At 38.6% G+C, this 18,632-nt stretch overlaps 1 protein-coding gene and 1 pseudogene across 3 annotated transcripts in view; one reads left to right on the top strand and one right to left on the bottom strand.

Annotated features, from left to right (window-relative positions):
* Positions 1 to 18,632, bottom strand: part of YLPM1 (YLP motif containing 1) — a 76,333-nt gene that overhangs the window by 22,000 nt on the left and 35,701 nt on the right. For all 3 annotated transcript variants that reach the window (XR_007152755.1, XM_047861255.1, XM_047861253.1), the window contains exons 7-17: positions 10,655 to 11,075; positions 10,450 to 10,542; positions 10,035 to 10,230; positions 9,254 to 9,372; positions 8,194 to 8,348; positions 4,467 to 4,529; positions 4,060 to 4,179; positions 3,401 to 3,577; positions 3,238 to 3,321; positions 2,866 to 2,949; positions 594 to 674 (exon numbers count right to left, since the gene is read on the bottom strand). Coding sequence is in view for 2 of the 3 variants with exons in the window: in XM_047861255.1 (XP_047717211.1) it covers positions 594 to 674; positions 2,866 to 2,949; positions 3,238 to 3,321; positions 3,401 to 3,577; positions 4,060 to 4,179; positions 4,467 to 4,529; positions 8,194 to 8,348; positions 9,254 to 9,372; positions 10,035 to 10,230; positions 10,450 to 10,542; positions 10,655 to 11,075 (1,593 nt within the window). In the remaining variant the exon portion in view is untranslated. The remainder of the gene's footprint in view (positions 1 to 593; positions 675 to 2,865; positions 2,950 to 3,237; positions 3,322 to 3,400; positions 3,578 to 4,059; positions 4,180 to 4,466; positions 4,530 to 8,193; positions 8,349 to 9,253; positions 9,373 to 10,034; positions 10,231 to 10,449; positions 10,543 to 10,654; positions 11,076 to 18,632) is intronic.
* Positions 12,162 to 13,102, top strand: LOC125167312 (homeobox protein NANOG-like; annotated as a pseudogene).

The raw sequence follows: 18,632 nt of genomic DNA, 5'->3' as shown, positions 1-18,632 counted from the left end.
GATCAAAAGCATTTACAGTAGGTACACGGGAACTTTGAACTCACACTACAAAGCCTCTAATCAGCCTAAGCAAAATGCATTGCCTACACAGTCAAATCATTTTCCCCATCACTCAATAGGATAAAATGCAGAAGAACAAATCCAGCAGTCAGTGGCAACCCTCTGCCTCCTCATTCTAGAAGATCTTCTGCCTCAGTTGACAGAAACTCAATTTTGAAATCTTGTAGCAAAGACGAGACAATTATGCATATGTTGGGTAGGTTGTACCACATATCTGCTGGAATGTGAGAATGCCCTTTCATATGTAATTGATTTTCTTGAAAAGTATACTCCCCTAAAGCCACCCATAATAGATGAGTGACTAGGAGGGTATGTTTCTTAGCATTCTAAAATTTTCATGTAACAGTACAGTAGAAGGTTCTTTTGGTCAGGGGAAAAATAAAAAGTATCCAAAAATCTCCTTAAAGATGATTATGGAAACTTTGACCATTAAGGTGCATATCAGCAGCAGTAATCTGATCACAGATCTGAGATTAAACCCTTAAGGATTTTAATAGAGACACTTTGTTCAAAGTGGTTGGTCTGTCTCCTACCAGTTCGCTTTCCTCTTCCTCTGCATCTTTCTTTTCTTCCTTCTGTTCTTCAATATTTGCATCAAAATCTTCCATCTCTACCTACATTATCCCAATAAAAAGCAATGAGTTAACATTTAGGAAAATGTTGAGTTCCTTATTGAGATCTCAAACAAGCACAGGTGCCCAGAGCAAGGCAGCACAGACTCACTGTTATACCCTAAGGAAGCTTAAATCCTAAACTTTGACACAGAACTTATAAAAGACAGAATGATATTCCTGCTTTTCATTTTCTCGGGCTATCCATCTTTATAATTCCCTATGAATTTGAGAATAATAATCTATTCTAAGCTGATGATTACCTGTTTTGAATGCCTATGGATTACTAAGATTTCTTTCTAAACCTTTAGCAGGCATTTTTCCAATCAAGTAAAACATGTGTATGATTCAAATTTCAAAATGTAAGAAAGGACATAGTGAAAAGTATGATGATAGTAGCCTGGCCCAGAATGGAAGCAATGCAAACAGAGAGGAAATAGATAAGAAAAGTGTTTATAAGGTAAACTTGACAAAACTTGGAGCCTGACTACATGGTGGAAGGATAAGGTTGAAAGTCGGTAGGACAGAGAATAAAGAGCAAAGGGTAACACAGGTACTAAGAGTCAAGGTTTCGGCAACCAAGTGATTGGTGGGTCTAATTACTGAGATAGAGAATACCAGAAGAGGAACAGGTTTTTATGATTTACATACTGGATAGGCTGCATTTGAGATGCACTAAAGTAGTATATGTTTTTTGGTAGAGAATTTGGAAAACAATGGTAGAATTATAAAAATCACCCACAACCTCTCTACCAAAACATAATTAGTGTTAGAATACTGCTAAAATTCATTCCAGTCTTGACAGTTTAATATCAAGGGCACATATGTGGCAACCGAAGCTACCAGAAAGATTATCTATATCAAATGTGCAGAATGATAAGAGCCTAAGACAGAGCCCTAAAGAACTCCAACATTTAAGGGCTGAGTAGCAAGAAAAGCCAGCAAAGGAGACTGAAATGGACGGCCAGAGAGGCAGGAGGAAAACTGGGAGAAGGTGGACTCACAGTAGCCAAAAGAAATATGTTGTCAAGAAGGTGGACATGGGTCAACTAAGTCATATGTGGCTGCCAAATTAAGAAACAGAAGTGAGAATTATCTACTGTCATGGAAATCTTTCATGAGAAAGTCTCTGGAGAATGGCTGGGGCAGAAACCAGAGGAAATGGGTTGAGGAACGACTTTGGGGGATAAAAACACATAAAAATACAATGATAACATTAAGTATAGAAAACCCTCATTCACAGGTTGTCAAACCAAACAGAAGTACACAACTGATTTAAAAAAAAACAAAACAAACCTCTCTCTTCTTCCATGATATAACTGATGTAGGCAAAAATTATCAATGAGTGATAAATCTTTTGAGGAACAGGATATTAACAAGGTATCTAATTACAGATTATTACAAAGGGATAAAGGTAGAAAAATTCGATGGATACCACCTGAACCAAGTGATCAACATTTCCATCATCAGGAATGAAATAAACTGACATCACATGGCTTTTAATATGATGCACTAAGGACCCCGCATCACTTATGTAGCATTCCTGGTAATGTTTAATTTAAAACTGATCATGTGGAAACACCCAGACAAAACCCAATTGAGGCTCATTCTACAGAACAAATGGTGTACACTCTCCAAAAATTCTTTGTTTTTCTTGACGATGACATGGCTGAGAAAGTATTTTTTATATTAAAGGACCAGGTCCTAGATTTTTAAAAATAGCTCTAAAGCACATTATGGGAACATCTGGTGAAATATGAACATGGACTATATATGAGATAATTCAAGAAATTTAATTTAGGAAATTTGTACTACTTAATACAGTACTTTATCAGTATTAAATTTCCTGAATTTGATAATTGAGACTTCTAGTTCTGTTAAGAGAATGCCCTTGTTCTCGGGAGATACCTACTCAAATACTGTATTTAGAGGTGAGGGGTTAAAGGTTATGAGGTTTACAACTTAATTCTTAAACGGTTTCACAATAACAGTGAAAACAGTAGAAGTAAGAAGACGTATCTCTCTGTGTAGAGAAAAATGTGGCAAAATATTAACAATCAGTAAATCTCAATGAAAGTTGAATAGGTGTTCTTATATTACTCATGCAACTTTTCTGTAATTTAAAATTTTTTTGAAATAAAGCAGGTGTAAAAAAGGTCCCTTTTGCACTGCTTTCAAGGCAAAGGACACTTACCTCTTCAATAGCAGCATCTTGCAGCAGAGAACGAATGTCCAGACGCATCATATGACGAGGTGCAGTTTCCCAGTGGTCAGCCATCTGTTGAGAGATTCAGGAGGTCAAGTTATCTCGGGAAACTACTCAAAGAAAGACCAAGTGAGCACCTAAGACAAATTTAACTGATACTGTGAAGTCTAACAGGCTACTTCCAGGAAGAGGTAGGCCACACCTCTTTCACTTAGATACAAAGGATAAGAAACATTTACTAAAGAAGGTAGAAAAGATTTTCTGAAAGTAAAGGAGATAAACAATTATTTCCAGACAACAGTGATCATACAAACAAAATGAAGTTTGGAATACAACACCTCCTATGTTTTCAAAAATCACCTTATTTATTTCTTTAAGCTTTCTTCCATGAATATTTCTCTTGCCACAAGTCTGGTTATCTGCACTCATTTCAGCCAAATATACCTAAGCAAGAATGAACAGTGATTAAGCAAACAAATGTAGCACTTACATGGTAACACAAAGTACTCTACAGTTCTTTTACCTCAAATCCCTTGGTTTTTGCTGCGCTCCAAAACTGGTCAAAATGTCTAACTCTGTCGTTGATGGCATCCAGGATGATAAAGGGGAAAAAGCCATCATCCAGAGTCTTTTTGAAAGTTTTGAACATGCTGGTCCGGTAGGTCTCCTCCATCTCAGCTTCATATTCATATTCCATTACCTAAGATACCCCAGAAGAGATATGGAGTTAGCAAAGACAAAGAATCTTCCTAAACCTCTTCCCTAGTTACCACCAGGATAGAGATAACTTTGTAGTCTTTCCTTCACACCTAAGTACTAAAATTTGTGTTCAAAAAAGAGAAGTCTTTCTTTGTCTTCAAAAAAGCCACATTACTGGGGCGAGTGGGTGGCTCAGTCAGTTGAGTGTCTGACTTCAACTCAGGTCATGATCTTGCGGTTCATGAGTTCAAGTCCCGCATCAGGCTCTGTGCTGACAGCTAGGAGCCTGGAGCCTGCTTCAGATTCTGTCTCCCCGTCTCTCTCTCTGCCCCTCCCAGGCTTGTTCCCTCTCTCTCTCTCTCTCTCTCTCAAAAACAAAGAAACATTAAAAAAAAAAAAAAAAAGCCACATTACTCTCTGAACATGTTTTCCTTCCAATACTATTAATGAATCAAGATGTAATCTGAGAGGAATATGCCATACCTTCTTTTTCACTTTCTTTCCAGAATCTGGGTCTTTTTCTTCTTTTTCCACTTCAGTGATGAAGTAATCATCCAAGCTTAGGACTCTGGGTGCAGGTCCTCCAAATTCTACCTCTTTATCCTAAGAATCATACAGTCAAGAGAGTTAAAGAGCATTTATAGAATATATTAATGAACGTTAATAACAAATTTCCTTCTCATGGCTAAATAATATGCAATCTCGCGGATTCAAATCAAGCAGAGGCAAAAATACCTGTTTAAGCAGAACAAAATGTTTATGGGATAGCATCTCCCACATGGGCCAACAAGAATGGATCAAATGAGAAATACCTGGATTGACACCATGCTGCTTGCATGAAGGCAAGTGACTAACAAAAGCAACCAATTCTCTGGCTTTCCCATACTCACTCGAATAAGTTTTGCAACATGTGTCTTTCCACTGCCAGGCAATCCTCTCATTATAACAACAATCTGAAACACAATGAAAAACCAAAAAAATCACTCAGAGAAGATATTTTTTACAATGAGGTCTTACAGTTAAGTGACCTATCATTCTCCGGATACACCATATGACAGACCATGAAACAAACCTTAGCCAGTTTGAAAGAGTAGAAATAATACAAAGTATGTCTCTGAACATAACGGAATGAAATTAGAAATGAACAGTAAGAAAAAATTTGAGAAATTCACAAGTACGTGGAAATTAAACACCATACTCCTAAATAACCAATAGGTCAAAGAAGAAATTTAAAAATCAGAAAATACTTTGAGATAAATAAAAATGCCAAAACTTACGGGATGCAACCAAAGCAGTGCCTATAAGGAAGTTTATAGCTATAACTGCCTATATCAATAAGAAGAAAGACTCAAATCAATAACCTAACCTTCAAATACTAGAAAAAGAATAAACTAGAGCAAGCAGAAAGAAGGAAATAATATTAGAGCAGAAGTCAATAAAATAGAGAACTGAAAAACAATAAAGAAAAATCAATGGAACCAAAAGCTGGTTCTTTGAAAAGATCAACGTAATTGACAAACCTTTAGCTAGTCTAAGAAAAAAAGAGAAAATATTCAAATTACTAGAATCAGAAATTAAAGGAGTGACATGATTACCAACTTTATAGAAATAAAAAATGGTTATAAAGGGATACTAGGAACCATTGTACAGTGACATATTAGACACCTCAGGTGAAATGGGCAAATCCCTAGAAAGACAAAGGGCAACTGAAACTGACCCCAGAAAACACAGACAATCTGAATAGATCTGTGACAAGTGAAGAGACTGATTGAGTAACCAAAAAACACTACCTACAAAGAAAAGCTCAGAGGCCCAGATGGCTACATCACTGAATTCCAACAAACATTTAAAGAACTCTTTACAGGGGCGCCTGGGTGGCGCAGTCGGTTAAGCGTCCGACTTCAGCCAGGTCACGATCTCGCGGTCCCTGAGTTCGAGCCCCGCGTCGGGCTCTGGGCTGATGGCTCAGAGCCTGGAGCCTGTTTCCGATTCTGTGTCTCCCTCTCTCTCTGCCCCTCCCCTGTTCATGCTCTGTCTCTCTCTGTCCCAAAAATAAATAAACGTTGAAAAAAAAAAAAATTAAAGAACTCTTTACAAACTCTTCCAAAAAATAGAACAGGAAGGAACTCCCTACTCATTTTGTGAGGCCAGCATCTCAAATCAAGCAGATACCATGATGCCAAAAGCAGACAAAACATCACAAGAAAACTATAGATATCTCTTATGAATATGGATGCAAAAATCCCTAAAAAAAATACTGGCAAAAGGAATCCAGCAACATATAAAAAGAATTATACACCATGACTAAATGGGATTTATCCCAGGGATGCAAATTAACATCCAAAAGCCAATTACTGTAATTAATATATCATTATCAACAGAATAAAGAAAACAAAAATCACATATAAAAGAATAAAATCACACACATTAAAAAGCAAACAAACAAAATCTCAATTAATGCAGGGAAAGCATTCAACAAAATTCAACATCATTTCATGATGAAAACATTCAACAAACTAGGAAGGGAAGGGAACCCTCTTCAACCTGATAAAGGGCATCTACTGAAAACCCATAGCAACAGCATACTTAATGGTGAAATACTGAAAGTTTTCTAAAAACAAGAATAAACATAGATGTCCACTCTCACCACATCCATTCAACACTGTACTGGAGGTTCTAGCCAGACAACGAGGGAGTTAAAAAAAGAAAAAAAGGATTCAGATTGTAAAAGAAGAAGTTAAACCTTCTCTATCGGCAGATGACATGACCTCATATATAAAAAATCCTACGGAATCCACTAAAAATTAATTAGAAGAAAAGAGTTTAGCAATGTTGCAGGATATAAGATCAATATACAAAAGTCAGTTTTAGCTCTATACAATTGAATACAAAAACGGAATTAAGCTAACTATATCAATAATAACAATAAAATGTGAATGGAAAACATGATCCAACTATATGCTGTGCTTTCTAAAGGAGACATGCTTTATTTTGTATTTTCAATTTTTTACTTAAGTTCTAGTTAGTTGACATATAGTGTAACATTGGTTTCGGGAGTAGAATTTAGTGATTCATCATAACCAGTGCTGATCATAACCAGTGCCCTCCTTAATACCAACGCCTATTTAGCCCACCCCCCACCACCTCCCTAAAGGAGACATACTTTAGATTCAAAGACAAATAGACTGAAAATTAAAGGGTGCAAAAAAAGAAATCATACAGACAACCATAGGAAAGCTGGAATAGCTATACTAATAATAATAGATGAAATAGACTTTACAACAATGACTTATATAGTCATATGTAGTCAAAATATTTGATGGAAATCTCTAGCATCAGTTTACTGAAACAGAATCTAAATATTCTGCAATATAAATTTAACAACGTATGCATGTGACACTTGTCAGAATGGTTAAAATCAACCACACAAGAATCAACAGGTGTTGGCAAGAATGTGGAGCAAAAGGAACCCTCGTGCAGGGTTGGTGCGAATGCAAGCTGGTGCAGCCACTGTGGACAACAGTATACAGGTTCCTCAAAAAGTTAAAAATAGAACTACCCTAGGATCTAGCAATAACACTACTGGTATTTACCCAAAGAATATAAAAACATAAATTCAAAGGGATACATGCACCCCTATGTTTATAGCAGTATTATTTACAATAGCCAAGATATGGAAGCAGCCCAAGTGTCCATCAACAGATGAATGTATAAATAAGATATGGTATATATATAACATACATACATATATATATATATATATATATATATATATATATATAAATACACACACATACATTTTTATATACATATATAAATTACGGAATATTATTTAACCATAAAAAAGAATAAAACCTTGCTATTTGCAATGACATGGATGGAGCAAGAGAGTATAATGCTGAGTGAAATAAGTCAGAGAAAGACTAACACCTTATGATTTCACTCATATGTGGAATTTAAGAAACAAACGAGCAAGGGGCAAAAGAAAAGAGAAACAGAGAGAGACAAATCAAGAAACAGACTCTTATGTATAGAGAATAAACTAACAGTTACCAGAGGGGAAGGGGGCTTTGGTGGGATAGGTTAAATAGGTGATGGGGATTAAGGAGTGCAAGTGTTATGATGAGCGACGGGTGATGCATGGAATTGTTGAATCACTATCTTGTACATCTGAAACTAATGTAACACTATTAACTAACTGGAATTAAAATTAAAACGAAAGAAAACAAAATAAAGAACATATATATTTGGGGGTCACAAGGAAAATAAGCCCAAATAAATCAAGTCTCCTAATTCTCCCTTTTTTTGTTCCACATACCATAGAACCAAATCCACTTCCCCTCCTCCCCTCTTCAAAATGCAATTAATGAAGTTCTTATGAATTGTTTTCTAAAATTTTCAACATCTTTTTTTGCCAAGCAATTAAGTTCTAATTTCTTAAATTCTATAGGGTAGGCAATTTATGAATTTATATGATGACTTGTAGATGATAAAATGCCTTGAATCTGATATTATTACCATGTCACAGAAAAGTAGAGAAATTACGTTCAGGGTATTAAAAAGATCTCCTGATAGCTTCTGATTTGCAAGAAAGCTAGTCAACTACACAGGACTCACTCTCTCAGGTCTGCTCTCTCGGCCAGGTGGTTTCAAAATATCATCTACGTTCTTAGATTCGGGTTTCTTCTCAACCCGTGGGGCTGGAGGTGGCTGGTGGCTTAGTGAAGGAGCTGGCAGGGGCATTCGCTCCTCTGGATAAGTTCTGCGTTCTCCTAGGATTTCAGCAATTGAACAAAATTACTATTTATATGGTAATTATTTAAAATTTTAACTCTCTTCAGTCATCCTAAGGTAATAAAATTCATGATGATTTGGAGGCCACTTCTAAACCTTAATCAGAGAAAGTTTAAAGTAATGTAAATTTACATTTCTTGAAATCAAGAAAATGAAAAGATTTAGGTATATGATTTTGGGCAAATAGAATGTTCTGAAAAATACTGACTTCATCTTTGTTTGTATTAAATTTAGGGAAAAAGTTAAGCAACAGGACATAGGAGAATAATACATACTTTGCCGATAGTCCCAAGTATGACTTACGGTCTGTCTATAACTTCTGGTTTTACAGTTTTAAGAACAAGAGTTACTAGCTTAGGAAAGCTTGTTCTTACAAATAGGTATGCATTTTTGGTTTAGGTGTATAACAGTGAAAAACAAAAAGCAACCTAAATGTCCAATAGTAAGAGTCTTCTACTTTATCCACTCAATGGTATATCATAGAACCATTATTATAATAGGTTTACATACAGAAAAATGTTACGTATCACTGAGAATAAACATGATAAAGAAATTCTATTTACACTTTGATTACAACTTCATTAATACATACGTGAAAAGAGAATGAGAAGAAACATACAAAATTATAGTTGTTGTGGTATGGTAGGAGGTGGGATTATAACTGATTTTGTTTCTATTTTCCAAAACTTCTTTAATAATACCAAAGAACAATTTATGTTTTCTTTCATTAATTACATTGCTATTTTTGATGATAATGCTCCCATCTCTGATAAATCAGTGCATTCATTTTATTCTAAAAGTTTAAATCCACAGCTATAGGGGGAAACATCTCCAGTGGTCTGTATTCTCAACATCCTCATAGTTAATAAGGCACTTGTTCTACCTCCAAACATGGATGGTCCTTCGTAGGCTGGTCGGTCAGACTTCCGGTCATAGGATGGCCTATCAAATCCCCCTCTTCTAGATGAGGAATGGTCTTTTTTGTCTCGATATGACTGAGTCCTAGAGGTGTAACAGGAAGTACTTTAGAAAATTAAAAAAAAAAAAAAAAAAAAAAAAAGGAGGTCTCTGTATTACAATGCAATACACTATCTGCCCAATTTTCTCCATGGGTAGCTACTACACATAGTCAATATTTTTATTTTTATTTTGCTTTTCCTTTTATTTTATTTTATTTTTTTGAGGGGGGAGGGGCAGAGAGAGAGGGAGAGACAGAATCATAAGCAGGCTCTGTGCTCAGCCATGATCTCACGACATGACCTGGGCTGAAGTCAAGATGCTTAACCGACTGAGCCACCCAGGTGCCCCACTTTTCCATTTAGATCTGCCTTGCACACAGACGTCTAAAGGGCTCATGAACTGCAAAAATACGTTGTTGACCTACTAATGAAGTAATGACTGTACCTTTATTGACAATACTATTTCCTTTCCTTACAGGCTATCTCCATCTCCCATTTAATTCTCTGGAATTCAAGCTCATAAAACTCAAGCATCTCGTTTCCTGCAGATTGGTCTGGAACTGCTTTTCCTTCTCCAAATTACACACACATGTATGAGAAGTATACATCATTTACCAAATTTCCCTTAGATACAATGACTTTTGCTGAACTTAAGTCTATGGTAATTTGTACACCTGGCAAAAAGGTATTTTTCATAACACGTACCTATCATCTCGAGGTCGGCGTTCTCTATCAAATCGATCCCGGTCATAGTCAATAACACCACGATCCCTTTCTCGGTCTCTGTGTGTCTCTCGATCCCTTTTGAAATCTCGATGATCTGCCATGACATTACTTTGACGATCAAAATAAGGCTCACGGTCTCTGTCTCTATCATAACGATCACGTTGGCCTGCATGTTCTACAAAAACAATTAGTACAAAGTAAGAGCTATATCCCTTTTCTGAAATAAAAGCAGAAAGGTGCAAATCTAACTTTAGAGCTAGTATAAATTATCGTCCTAAATTCAACTTATGAATCTTTCAGCTATATTAAAGGGAGGCCCAGATAACCTTATCAAAATCACATGATAATTAGGTCCTAAAAGGTTTAAAAATACTGATCTCTCTGGGACTCCTACCTGTCTCAAAAGTTGATCTTTCAGGTAGTGGATCTGGGCGCAAAGTTATTCTTTCTCCATAGGGTATCTGTTCAACTTTATTAGTGGACATATCTGGTGAACCAAATCAGGGATAAAACACTGTAAGAATGAAGCCTAAAGAAGACAAAGCTGAAGCTCACGATTTCCTGAGAATCCCAAATACAAAGCTGCCACCATTACTCACCTCGGCCATGGCCATAATCAACAGTCTGCTGCACTGGGGGTGGTTTGGACATCGGTGGCAGACCCATAGGCATTGGGCCAGGAGGGGGGATGGGAGGGTGAACATGTGGGGGTGGTAACACTGGAGCAGATGGGATTGTTCCAGGTTCTGGTTTAAATTCTGAATTCAGTCCTTGTTCATCATTTGTATCCCAGAGGCCATAGAAAGAATCTTCATCCCAGCGCTCCTGTTCCACAGCTGAAGTCTGTGGCTTTATTACTGGCGGAGGAGGTGGAGGTGGAGGAGGAGGCGGTGGTGGTGGTGGTATTGGGATAGGCGGCCTGGTCACAGGAACAGATGGTCTTGCTGGTGGAGCAGAGGGTCTTACAATTGTTCCTGGTGGTTTACCCATAGGAGGGGGTGGTCTATAGGCCCCTGGAGGCTGGAGAATAGGGTAAATGGTTTAGTGGAGGAGCATACCATCATGTTCTCAGACGTCGGTAGAAATTAAAACCCGATTTTCCGTCCATACAAGAAAAAGTTCTTTTTCTTTTTAAAACCTTTTTGTGTCTTAAAATACACCATTGGAGGGGTGCCTGGGTAGCTCAGTCAGTTAAGTGTCCGACTTTGGCTCAGGGTGTGATCTTGCAGTTTGGGAGTTCGAGCCCTACATTGGGTTCTGTGCTGATAGTACTGAGCCTGTTTGGGATTCTCTCCCTCTCTCTCTGCCCCTCTCCCACTAGTGCACCTTCTAGCTCTCTCAAAATAAATAAACTTAAAAAAATAATAATCAGGGGCGCCTGGGTGGCTCAGTCGGTTAAGCATCCGACTTCAGCTCAGGTCATGATCTCGCGGTCCGTGAGTTCGAGCCCCACGTCGGGCTCTGTGCTGACAGCTCAGATCCTGGAGCCTGTTTCAGATTCTGTGTCTCCCCCTCCCTGACTCTCCCCCGTTCATGCTCTGTTTCTGTCTCAAAAACAAATAAATGTTAAAAAAAAATTAAAAAAAAATAATAATAAATAAAACAAAATACACCATTGGAGAGAAATATGCAAATCATGTATCTAATAAAGGAACTGTATTTAAAATTTGAAAAATTAGTATAATTTAATAGTAAGACAAATAATAGAAAAAAAATCAGCAAAAAATTTGGAGATTTCTCCAAAGAAGATACACAAACGGCCAATAAGCACTTGAGAAGACACTCAACATCATTAGTCATTAGGGAAATAGATGATGGTAGCACAGCTCAGTACGTTTACTAAAAATCACCTAAAATGGGCAAATTATATGGTATGTAGATTATACCTCAATTAGGTTATCAAAAATTGTCCTCGACCTTTCGCTAGATTGGACTGGCTGGCTCCTGCCATTGCGGTGGTGACCCACTTCATTCCCATCCTTCTGACACTCTTACATCTGGAGATATTCATATTTCTCTAAGTTCTTCCACCTCAATATGTAAACTGGGCCTTTCTTATAATCTTGCTCTCTTTTTTTTTTTTCCTTCTACCTTCAGTTCAGCAACATGAATGTGGATCCAGTTCAGGCCCAGTGCCCTCCTTGCCCTGAAGCACCCAATTCTAGGGACTCTTCTCCAATGCTTGAGATTTATGGGCCTGAAGAAAATTATGCATCCTTGCGTGTCATCTGCTGAGATACCCTACACGGAGACCGTCTCTCCTCTTCCTTCCTCCATGGTCTGCTTATTCAGGACAGCTTCGTTTCTTCCACCAGTCCCAGAGTAAAATCACTACCCAATTTTGTAGAGGAGAGCACAGTGATGAAGGAAGATATGGCCCAGGGCAAGAAACAGAAGATCAGAACCGTGTTCTCTCAGACCCAGCTATATGTACTCAATGACAGATCCCAGAGACAGAAATACCTCAGTCTCCAGCAGATGCAAGAACTTTCCAACATTCCGAACCTTAGCTATAAGCAGGTTAAATCCTGGTCCCAGAACCAGAGAATGAAATGTAAGAGGTGGCAGAACTGGCCAAAGAACAGCAACAGTATGACTCAGAATGGCTCAGCAACTACAGAATACCCAGGCTTCTCTTCCTATCACTGGGGATACCTGACGACCACTTCTGGAAACCTTCCAATATGGAGTAACCAGACCTGGAACAGTCAGTCTTGGAGCAACCATTTCTGGAACAGTTAGACCTGGTGCCCCCAAGCCTGGAATAGTCAGCTCCACAACTGTGGAGAGGAATCCCTGCAATCCCAGATCCAGTTCCAGCAAAATTCTGTCAGTGACTTGGAGTCCATCTTAGAAACTGCTGGGGAAAGCCATAGTGTAAAATGCTTTAATAAATATTTTTTGATATTAGTTAATTAATTAATTAAATATTAATTAATGTTACTTAATATTTAGCACTTTATTAAAGTGCTAAGCATCTTAGTACCCAGCAAGTAATAGGAATATTCCCAAAGTACTCTGTGAACACACAGCCTGAAGATGTGTGACATGATGAGAATATTATTCAATCTCAGTTTGGGCAGTGGCTGTATTACTTCGCTTACGATTTGTCTTTTAGGGTCCTGTATCTCTGCCTTGATATTGTATCCCATTATGCTTATTGTTTCAACTGAGAAGGTACGATTGGAATCTAATCGAAGAGGTTTCAGTAGCATTGGCTGCTATGGACAGCATGATAAAAGATGCTTCTGGCTACAAGTAACTAGATATAACACTAATTTGGATATCTTTAGGTTCTAGAATCCAACTTCAAGAATAGGAAGTAAAAATACAAAGACAAATGATGAAGGATTACTTGTATTTTCTGAGTTTGTGAGGCTTTACTTATTAGTAACCTCAAATGTTATGATGAAGGGTCAAGCTATAATGTGCTTCATTGGTTTCCTCTGCCCCCTGTGTTATTTTACTACAACTCCTAATTTCTTCGTTATTCTAGTTATTTGTAGAGAGATGTTTTGTATTTTAATGTATCATGGTAATAGTATCAGTTTGGCTGGTTGGTTTATAGGTTTAAGTACAAATAAATAAAATACCCACTTAAAAAAATTGTCCTCAACATTATCACCCTCCCACCAATGTATCACCCTCTCTTTTTTCTCCTTACTTAAAAAGTAGGGTGCTAGCCACTTGAGATATAAATGTCCCAGGCCCACCCTACATCTACTGAATTTCTGTAGGGGGAGATCCTGGCATTAATTAAAAACCAAAACCTCCATGAGTAATTCTGTTGTCTGGTTGACAACAGCAGTCTGTGGCAAGACTAGTACCAACACACAACATCAGCACCAGGAAACAACAAAACAAAGAAACTGAATGGGACATTTAGTAACCTCTCCAAGAGGAAGTGCCACTGTCGTGTGCAATGTTTGCATTTGTCTTCCCAAATCAATCACCGAATGTCAACAGAAATGTGTATTAAGGAGACAGTAGAATCTCTTGACAGATAGGTCCTATCTACTCAATGCTGAAACCCAACTGTCAAATTTTATTTTAATCTCTGCAAGCCTGATTCGAACACTCATTATCCTTTTCTCTTAGTTCGTTGTTTCTGGTTTGTTTTTCATTGACAGCTATTTTAGACCTTAGAGACCCAACAACATACGTTACTTACCTATTTACTCATGTATGGGCTGTACTTTAAGAACAAACTTTGGGTAACAAAAGGGATTTGGCCATTATGTAAGGAACACTGTTTAACTAGAGGTCACTACAACCCACAGTAAAAGACAAATGGTTGCTACCTAAGGGAAACATTTGATTGTAGCACTCTAAAAAATTGCTAATATAGGACAAAAACTATGGTGTCTGGAGTACAGCTATCCAGACCTGTTCCAAATATCTTAAGAACTCTTCAGATTATGTCTATAAATAAAAGTGTTTTCTTTACACTACACAGTGAAAGCAATAGATACATTTGTTAAAAAAAAAAAAAAAAAAAAAAAAAAATCCCTACAGTATTTACATGAGAATTACTATCTACAGTATATTAAGAATGGGGCGCCTGGGTGGCTCAGTTCGTTGGACATCTGACTCTTGATTTCGGCTCAGGTCATGCTCTGACAGTCCTGGGGTCGAGCCCAGCATTGTGCTGATAGCACAGAGCCTGCTTGGGTCCTTTCTCTCCTTTTTCTCTGCCCCTCCCCCATTCATGTGAGTGCTCTCTCCCTCTCTCTCCAAATAAATAAACTTAAAAGAAAAAGAGTAATATAAATTGGTAAGAAAAAAAAAACCTTACAAGTCAAACAGACAAATGGATAAAGGACAAAAATAGAATTTTTACAAGAAGAAATATAATATGGAAAAATACTCGTGTTCACTATCAAAAATGCATATTAAAACATTTTATTAAAGCTACTAAATCGACCAAAAATATCAAGTAGCTGGTGCTTGCAAGGCTCTAGCATACATTTTATACAACTATTTTAAAAAAATGTTTTGTTTTTTTTTTTAATTTTTTTTTTTCAACGTTTTTTATTTATTTTTGGGACAGAGAGAGACAGAGCATGAACGGGGGAGGGGCAGAGAGAGAGGGAGACACAGAATCGGAAACAGGCTCCAGGCTCCGAGCCATCAGCCCAGAGCCCGACGCGGGGCTCGAACTCACGGACCGCGAGATCGTGACCTGGCTGAAGTCGGACGCTTAACCGACTGCGCCACCCAGGCGCCCCTTAAAAAAATGTTTTTTATGTTTATGTTTGAGAGAGAGAGAGAGAGAGAGAGAGAGAGAGAGAGAGAGAGAGAGAAACAGTGTGAATAGGAGAGGGGCAGAGAGAAAGGGGCACATAGAATCTGAAGCAGGATCCAGGCTCTGTGCTGATAGCTCAGAGCCCAACGTGAGGCTCGAACTCACAAACCACAAGATCATGACCTGAGCCAAAGTTGGATGATTAACAGACTGAGCCATCCAGGAGCCCCTTTATACAACTATTTTAGAGAGCCATTAGCTATATTCCAGGAATCATTAAAAATGTCCTTATTCTGTAACTGAAATATCCTACTTTGGGATTTTGGGGATCTTAAAATTTAAGAAGTTATCTATGGGACCCGGGGTGGCTCAGTTGGTTAAGTATCTGACTTTGGCTCAGGTCATAATCTCATAGGTCGTAAGTTTGAGCCCTGCGTCAGACTCTGTGTTGACAGTTCAGAGCCCAGAGCCTGCTTCAGATTCTGTCTCCCTCTCTCTCTCTCTCTCTCTCTCTGCCCCTCCCTAGCTCACGCTCTGTCTCTCTCAAAAATAAACATGAAATTTTTTTTTTTAAAATAAGTTACCTAGAGTAAGAACTTGATACATTCACTGAAGTTATATTAATAATAAGACTGAAGGATTAGAAGCAAATGTCCAACGGAAGTGGAATAGTTTTAAATAAATTATGCATCAAAAGTAATAAAGTATGTAGGAATATGAAAAATGTTTTTGATTTGTTAAGTGAATAAGGCAGAAATGTGGAACTATAATCTAGAGTTTCAACTATTTGCTAAGAGATACAAAGATAAAAGACACAGTTCCTATTATTAGGAGCTCTGTTTAGAAGGAAAGACAGACAAGGTAACAGACAAAATACAATAGGATAATGGCTATGACAGAAGCTTGTACAAGATGTTACAGGGGTACATGTGAAGGCAACCATCTTACCCAAGGGGAAGAGAAGATACAAAGCTGACTTCTAAAAAACGAACAAGAATTAACTAGTTGGAGAAGAGGATAAGAGAAAGAAAAGAAACTCTAGGTTTAGAGAACAACATGTACGTGCAAAGGCATGGGGAAGTTAAGAGTCTGGCACACTTGCACAGTTGTAAGAAGCTCCACGTGGAAGGAAGGCAGAGTGGAAGGGAGGAGAAGAGCAAGTAATGGTAAGCAGAGGTCAAGCCAGCTCAGGAGAAACATAAAGGGTCATGCAAAAGACTTTAGATTTTATCACGTAAGCAGCGGGGAATACAGCATTCTAAAGCGAAGGTGCATGCAACATGGTGAGATTTATGTTTTTAAATGTCCATTTTGGGGTGCCTGGGTGGCTCAGTCGGTTAAGCATCTGACTTCGGCTCAGGTCATGATCTCATGGTTTGTGAGTTCGAGCCCCACGTGGGGCTCTGTGCTGACAGCTCAGAGCCTGGAGCCTGCTTCAGATTCTGTGTCTCTCCCTCTCTCTGCCCCTCCCATGTTCACGCTCTGTCTCTCTGTCTCTCAATAATAAATGTTAAAAAAAAAAAAATTAAGTGTCCACTTTGGCCAGAAGTCCCATCACTAGAGAACTTTTTGGGGTGATAGAAATTTTGTTCTTTATATTTGTCAAAACTCAAACTGTAGGCTTAAAATGAGTGGGCTTAAAGTGAGTTAAGATATGTAAACTATACCTCAAAATTTGATTCAAAAATACAATAAAATAATCACTCTAGCAGAATGGAGAATGGATCAGAGGAGAATGAGATGGAGAGATGAACTGGGATGTTTCTGAAATAATCTAGGCAAGAACTGATGAAGGACAAAACTGAGGTTGTGGGGAAGTGGAGGACAGTATATTTGAACAATATTAAAAAGGTAGTAAAATCAATCAAAAGAATGACTGGATACGGAAGGGCAGGACACAGTAAACAGTTAAGGCTGACTTTCAGGTTTCCAGTTTGGGTGAGTAGGTGATGGTGAGGAGAAAGAACAAGGTTAATGGAAAATGATACTGAGGTCCATTTTGAATATGCTGAGTTTGACAGGAGACACATCCAGAGAGAAACGCTGGAGGCAGACAGATGCACACACAAGTCAGGAGATATGATATGGGGAGGCAACATCATGGTGGTCATTGGTGACAACTATGTAATCTGTTTCATGTTAGACTATGTGTTATGATGAAAGGGCACACTGAAAAGTGAAGAGTTGGGGCGCCTGGGTGGCACAGTCGGTTAAGCGTCCGACTTCAGCCAGGTCACAATCTCGCGGTCCGCGAGTTCGAGCCCCGCGTCAGGCTCTGGGCGGATGGCTCGGAGCCTGGAGCCTGTTTCCGATTCTGTGTCTCCCTCTCTCTCTGCCCCTCCCCCGTTCATGCTCTGTCTCTCTCTGTCCCAAAAATAAAAAAAAAAAAAAAAAAAAAAAAAACGTTGAAAAAAAAGTGAAGAGTTAATTTCATGAAATGATTTGGGTTTTCCCTCTCATTGTGTTGTTATAAAGTTATTTGCATGACAACATTTTTAAAGGTCATCACTGGCTTAAAGGTAAAATAACAAACAACAACAACAATGAACGCAAAACAAAGGGAGAACCTGATCACACAAACCTTTCACAGAACTTTACTGCCTGAACTAGAGCATGATGTTTGATCCCTTCCCTAGCTGAGGAACCAGTAGCCCAAGGCAGTGGGGAGACTCTGAGGCTCACAGGAGGTGGGCTCATAAGGGGCCTCTGCACTGCCGAGATGAAAAACAGGACCATTTCAACAAAAGAGACTATTAGGAAAATTCTACACTTGTGTGAACATGAAGCCATGTAGCTCAGGTGTGCTTGGTGTATTTATCAAAACCTAGGGGGAAAAAGTGGCTGTCACACTTTTGACCACATTTAAAAGATTTTCAAAGGCCAATTACCATTAGCTTTTTACTTTCCCCAAATTTACATTAAAAAAAATTTTTTTAACGTTTATTCTTTTTTTTTTTTTAATTTTTTTTTTCAACGTTTATTTATTTTTGGGACAGAGAGAGACAGAGCATGAACGGGGGAGGGGCAGAGAGAGAGGGAGACACAGAATCGGAAACAGGCTCCAGGCTCCGAGCCATCAGCCCAGAGCCTGACGCGGGGCTCGAACTCAAGGAGCGCGAGATCGTGACCTGGCTAAAGTCGGATGCTTAACCGACTGTGCCACCCAGGCGCCCCAACGTTTATTCATTTTTGAGCGACAGAGAGAGACAGAGTATGAGTGGGGCGGGGGGTGGGGGTGGGGCGGCAGAGAGGGAGACACAGAATCCAAAGCAGGCTCCAGGCTCTGAGCTGTCAGCACAGAGCCCGACATGCGGCTCGAACTCACTGACCAT

The sequence above is a fragment of the Prionailurus viverrinus genome, chromosome B3, assembly GCF_022837055.1.
Source record: "Prionailurus viverrinus isolate Anna chromosome B3, UM_Priviv_1.0, whole genome shotgun sequence".
Classification (NCBI taxonomy): Eukaryota; Metazoa; Chordata; class Mammalia; order Carnivora; family Felidae; genus Prionailurus; species Prionailurus viverrinus.
This window is presented reverse-complemented; position numbering and strand designations above follow the sequence as displayed.